This window comes from Gekko japonicus, unplaced genomic scaffold, assembly GCF_001447785.1.
Source record: "Gekko japonicus isolate JY-2015 unplaced genomic scaffold, Gekko_japonicus_V1.1 scaffold442, whole genome shotgun sequence".
In the NCBI taxonomy this organism is placed as follows: Eukaryota; Metazoa; Chordata; class Lepidosauria; order Squamata; family Gekkonidae; genus Gekko; species Gekko japonicus.
This window is the reverse complement of record NW_015174288.1, coordinates 494,098-498,652: the sequence shown is the minus strand read 5'-3', so window position 1 is coordinate 498,652 and position 4,555 is coordinate 494,098. Positions and strand designations below refer to the sequence as shown.

The 4,555-nt window shown below is 43.8% G+C and overlaps 1 protein-coding gene across 1 annotated transcript in view; it reads left to right on the top strand.

The window, feature by feature from the left end:
• The first annotated feature begins 3,301 nt into the window (after positions 1-3,301).
• Positions 3,302-4,555, top strand: part of ENTPD1 (ectonucleoside triphosphate diphosphohydrolase 1) — a 28,130-nt gene continuing 26,876 nt past the window's right edge. The window contains exon 1 of the mRNA XM_015424007.1: positions 3,302-3,392. Coding sequence (XP_015279493.1) covers positions 3,374-3,392 — 19 coding nt within the window. The 5' untranslated portion in view covers positions 3,302-3,373. The remainder of the gene's footprint in view (positions 3,393-4,555) is intronic.

Here is a 4,555-nt window from a genome sequence, read left to right as displayed (position 1 = left end):
AAAATCTGCAGGCATTTTTGAGATGTGATTTGGAGCAGAGAAAGGACTAAGTGCTCCACCTACCTGTCTTCCCCACTCTTAACTGTGCCATCCTAAGTAGAGTCACATTATGGTAAAGATCACTGGAGTCAACGGGCTTAGAATCAAAGCTCTGCGGCTCCGACTTCTGATTCTTAGTTGATGATGACTTAATTTCTATAACTAAATTTACAAATTACTTAGTAACTAAGTTTACAAATAACTTAACTAAGTGATGTCTCTTGACTGAAGGGCTAAATTAGTGTTTAGTTTTCAGTAAGCATTATTTCTAGGCCTGTATTAATTCTACACTGGAAAAAATAATCTGCAACCTCTGTAGCAAGAAAAAGCATATATTGCAATCTGTATACATTATGCAAATTGCATAATTTCTCTGGTTGTACATAATTTCTCATACACCTTTTAGTGTTCTCCACAGTTTCCTTGGTTTCTGCAAGTCATGGGGAGAGGTATAGAACTAAGAAGGACACTGAAGCAAGTGTCCCTTCCAACTCTAACATTCTGTGATTCTATGATGCTCTGGAATCTGACAGTGACATCAGAGAAACACCACTGCGGTCTGGCACCCAAACCACAGGAAAAATCCAGTGTGAAAGAGCAGCCAGTCCTTTGCATGTCAGTCATCCATCCTGGCTTGTGTTCCATGTGTATCAGTTCCCTGTAGATGTTTCTGGTGTGACCTTGTTTAGATGGTTCAGGATTGCATTGTTCTGTTCTCTACTCTTCTCCTGTTGGTCAGTCTTTGTCTTCCTTTTACACTTCCTCTTTCAGTGGTTCCTTGTAGCTTTAACCCTTTCCTACATTCGCATTGCTTTCCTTTATTCTGATTTATTTTGTACTTACCAGTTTTCTATACCACTTCTCCTCACTGCATGAAGTAGTTTACAATAAAACAAGTTATTTATAACATTAATTCTAGGTCTGTACCACATACATATGAAGCTGTCTTATACTGAATCAGACCATTGGTCCATCAAGGTCAGTATTGTCTACTCCAACTGGCAGCAGCTCTCCCGGGTCTCAAGCAGAGGTCTTTCACATCACCTATGGCCTGGCCTTTTCAACTGGAGATGCCAGGGATTGAACCTGGGACTTTCTGCATCCTCAGGAGATGCTCTGTCACTGAACCACAGTCCTTCCCCACCTTCCAAATCTGTATTACTTTTAAAAGCAGGGAAGAGAGGGAAGAAGTCTTCCCACACTTCAGCAGGTTGTCCTGGTAGGTGAAGAATGGCCAGTGTTAAACCCATTTGGATCCAATCCTTTCCATACATGTAATCACAGAGAACATACCCTGAGGGAGAACAAGAGATCTGTTTGAATCACTGTTTCAAAAATATCATATTGGAAAAGCATTAACTCCCAACACCTTTGCCACATGAAAATAAGCAGATCCACAAAATAGGCTGAACTTGTAAAACAGCTCTACGTTTCTGTGGGACATATTTCTACCCCTGTTGTAAATAGGTTAAGATTGGGAAAGAATCCTAAGGACTACCATGTTCAAATTCTTGGTACTATTTCTAAAACATCCCTGAAGATGATCGCAGGTCTTGGACTTAAACTTTTTCAGAAGGTTAGCACGGCACCTGCTGCTCATAATCAACAAGTGGACCTCTGTATAAGAACATTGACGAAGAAGGAAAGCCATCCCACTTTATTTGGCAACCTTTCTCAAGATCTGTTTTTTCCTTCCACTCTTGGACTGCTGCAGTGTGGGCCTTCCTTCCACACTTGCATAAAGACTTTCATCTGCTGTGCTACAATAGGCTCTTGTCCTGTTCTCCCCCCCCCCCCCCCCTTTAATCTCGGTTAAAAATATTTCAAGATGCTTTGTTCAGTATTATTTGGAATGGAAATAGGAGCAATATGAGGAACAGAACAGGATATTCATGCTAAATGACCTCTTAATGTCTTAGCCCCAGTATGGAACATGACCTCTGGGAAGCCATGTTTAGCATTGAAGAGCAAAGTACGCTGAGAAGAGAGGCAGACTGAGATGCTGCTGGTTTTATTGAAGCTCCGGGAGCTCGTGCTCAGAAAGCTATGCTGAAGTTACAGATTTAACAATGGGTATGGTTTGTGGGTGCTCAGCCTCTTTTGCAACGTCCATGTCTTCATTGTGAAAATGTGTCTTGCACGGATTCACTAACCATTGGTTTGATTGACTGAATGGGATGTTTTCAGGATTAAGTGAACACAGTCACTATGCACACAGTTTGAATAGGTCACCTGAATCTTTTGTCATGAGCGGAATTTATGATTTTGCCTGCTACTACTTAAGCCACATTAGAAAGATTTGTAACATATGTAAAATCATAATTTTGGCTTGTTTTGAACAATTCAGGTGACTGTTTATTATGAGAAAGGTACCCCTGGGCAAGATACAACTAGCCAGGGGTCATTTCGTAGAAAAAGAGGTGCAGGAGCTCATTAGCATAGCTCATTAGCATTACTTATTTGCATGTGCCACACCCCCTGACATCACCAGAAGTGTGTCAGAAGGCAGCACCCACCGCTCAGGCTCCACTGGACTGTTTTGGATTGCTAGCTATCGGGGGGACGGGGACGTGCAAATCTGTCCTTGCAGAGGAGGGAGAGCTTGTACCTGAATAAAACTTGGTCTTAAAGGTGCCACTGGACTGTTTTGGACTGGGGGGCGGCTCTGCAACTTACCTGGCTGCTTCTTGCTCTGACTGAAAGCTGCTGGGAGTAGGGGATGGGGCTTGTTGCATATGCCCACCCCCTGGGCTCTTTACTGCCGGAGCTCCACTCCTGTGTGCTTCTGCAGGAAATGACCCTTGCAACTAGCCCTTAAGTACAGTGCTCCTAATGAGTTGTATGGAATGAATAATTTTTAATTCCTGGATAAAAGAATCTTATGTGGAAACCTAAACCAGAATTTTCAAGTACATGACATTCTGAAGAACCCAGCGGTTAGTGAATCTATGCAAAACAGCTCTTGATGTTAACTACTCACACCATTAGCTCTGTAGCCTGTTTAAACTATGTACCTTATAGCTTCAGAAGTGTTTACCATGAACAGAGGTGGCATGCCCTGAGAAAGGAGTCCAGGCACCTGGGATGTTTTGTGTTGTTTGCTTGCTTTGTGTCCTGTTTTTTTATGAAATTAAAAGGTTTCTCTGCAAGTTATATTGCTCTAGGAGAAAGTATCATTGGGAATAGCTTGATGATTTCTTCTTTATTATTCCACCCCCCCCTTATTTCTTCCAGTTTCTTGTGCAGAGAATGTTTAATCAGGTGTTTTACGTTCCAAATGATAATGTGCAAGTGCTGGCTCTGAAGTTTTATTTGAACATCAGAAAATAAGAATATGGACACAAATATACAAGGTCAGTGTGGGGAGCATAACATTCTGTCTGCAGTACTAGAGGACTGGTTAAGATGGTCTGCCCCAGAGACAGCTGGATCTGGTTGGTTTCTTGTCTGCCTTCATTGTTTTTACCTGACTTTTGCAAGTTTTCTTGTTGAGGCCTGAGAACACTGAGTTTTCCTCTGCGCATTCTGTCCCACTGACTAAAATCAAAGCAACTCTTTGGTTATTTGGGGATCTCTTTGAGACAACAGTTAGAGCACTGATGGCAGAAAATAATAAATCCAGCTAAATATGGCAAATCTAGCCAGATATGGTTTAGAGCACATTTGAAGCCCTAAACCATAGCGGTACAGATGTCAAAGTAAACTCCAGCAACTTTACATCTGTTATCATCCAGCTAAACTGATTAGCCAAAAGGTTTACTCAGCCTTGTGCTGCTAACCCATAGAAACATCTATAACCCATTGCAACTTATCAGTGAATCATTTTGTGGGTCAAGGTTTCAGAGGCTGTCCTGGCTGACCCCCATAACCTGGGCTAGTCACAGTAGCTTGGAAGAGCTCCATTTGGTATCACCCGAGGAGGTAGACAAGACGCTTAGGGAAGTTCTGGCCACTGTATTCCCCCATAGCCAGTTCCATTCTTGGCTGTTGTAGCTAGTCAGACGAGGCTGGCTAGCTTGGTCAGCATTAGACCTGTAGCCACGGTGGGGCATTTGGAGGCAGAATCCCACCACCTGATGATGCCAGACTCTCCCACCTCCCAGTGCTCCTTGCCCCACAAGGCTGGGGAAAAAGGGAAGCCACCCTGCAGCTTCTGGTCAGTTTCACTCCCCCACAGGGCAGCTTTCCTTTCCTTCCCCAGCCTCCCCACCATTGCCAGAGCTGGGGAAGGAAAGGAAAGCTGCCCTACCCTTTTTGGTCAGTTTCATTCCTCTCTGATCAGCTTTTAAACCTATCTGCTGTTCCTCCCCAATAAAACTGACCAGAAGCTGCAGGACAGCTTTCCTTTCCTTCGCTAGCCTCCCTACTGCTGGGCGGGGGGGCAGCTGGGGAAGGAAAGAGAGAGAAGGCATGGTGATGGTGGTGTGGAAGCCAATCTCTTTCTCTCTCTCTCTCCCATAACTTTCTATGGTTGGGGGGGGGGGGATGATCAGAGGTCATTTCAGTGGGTAACGTG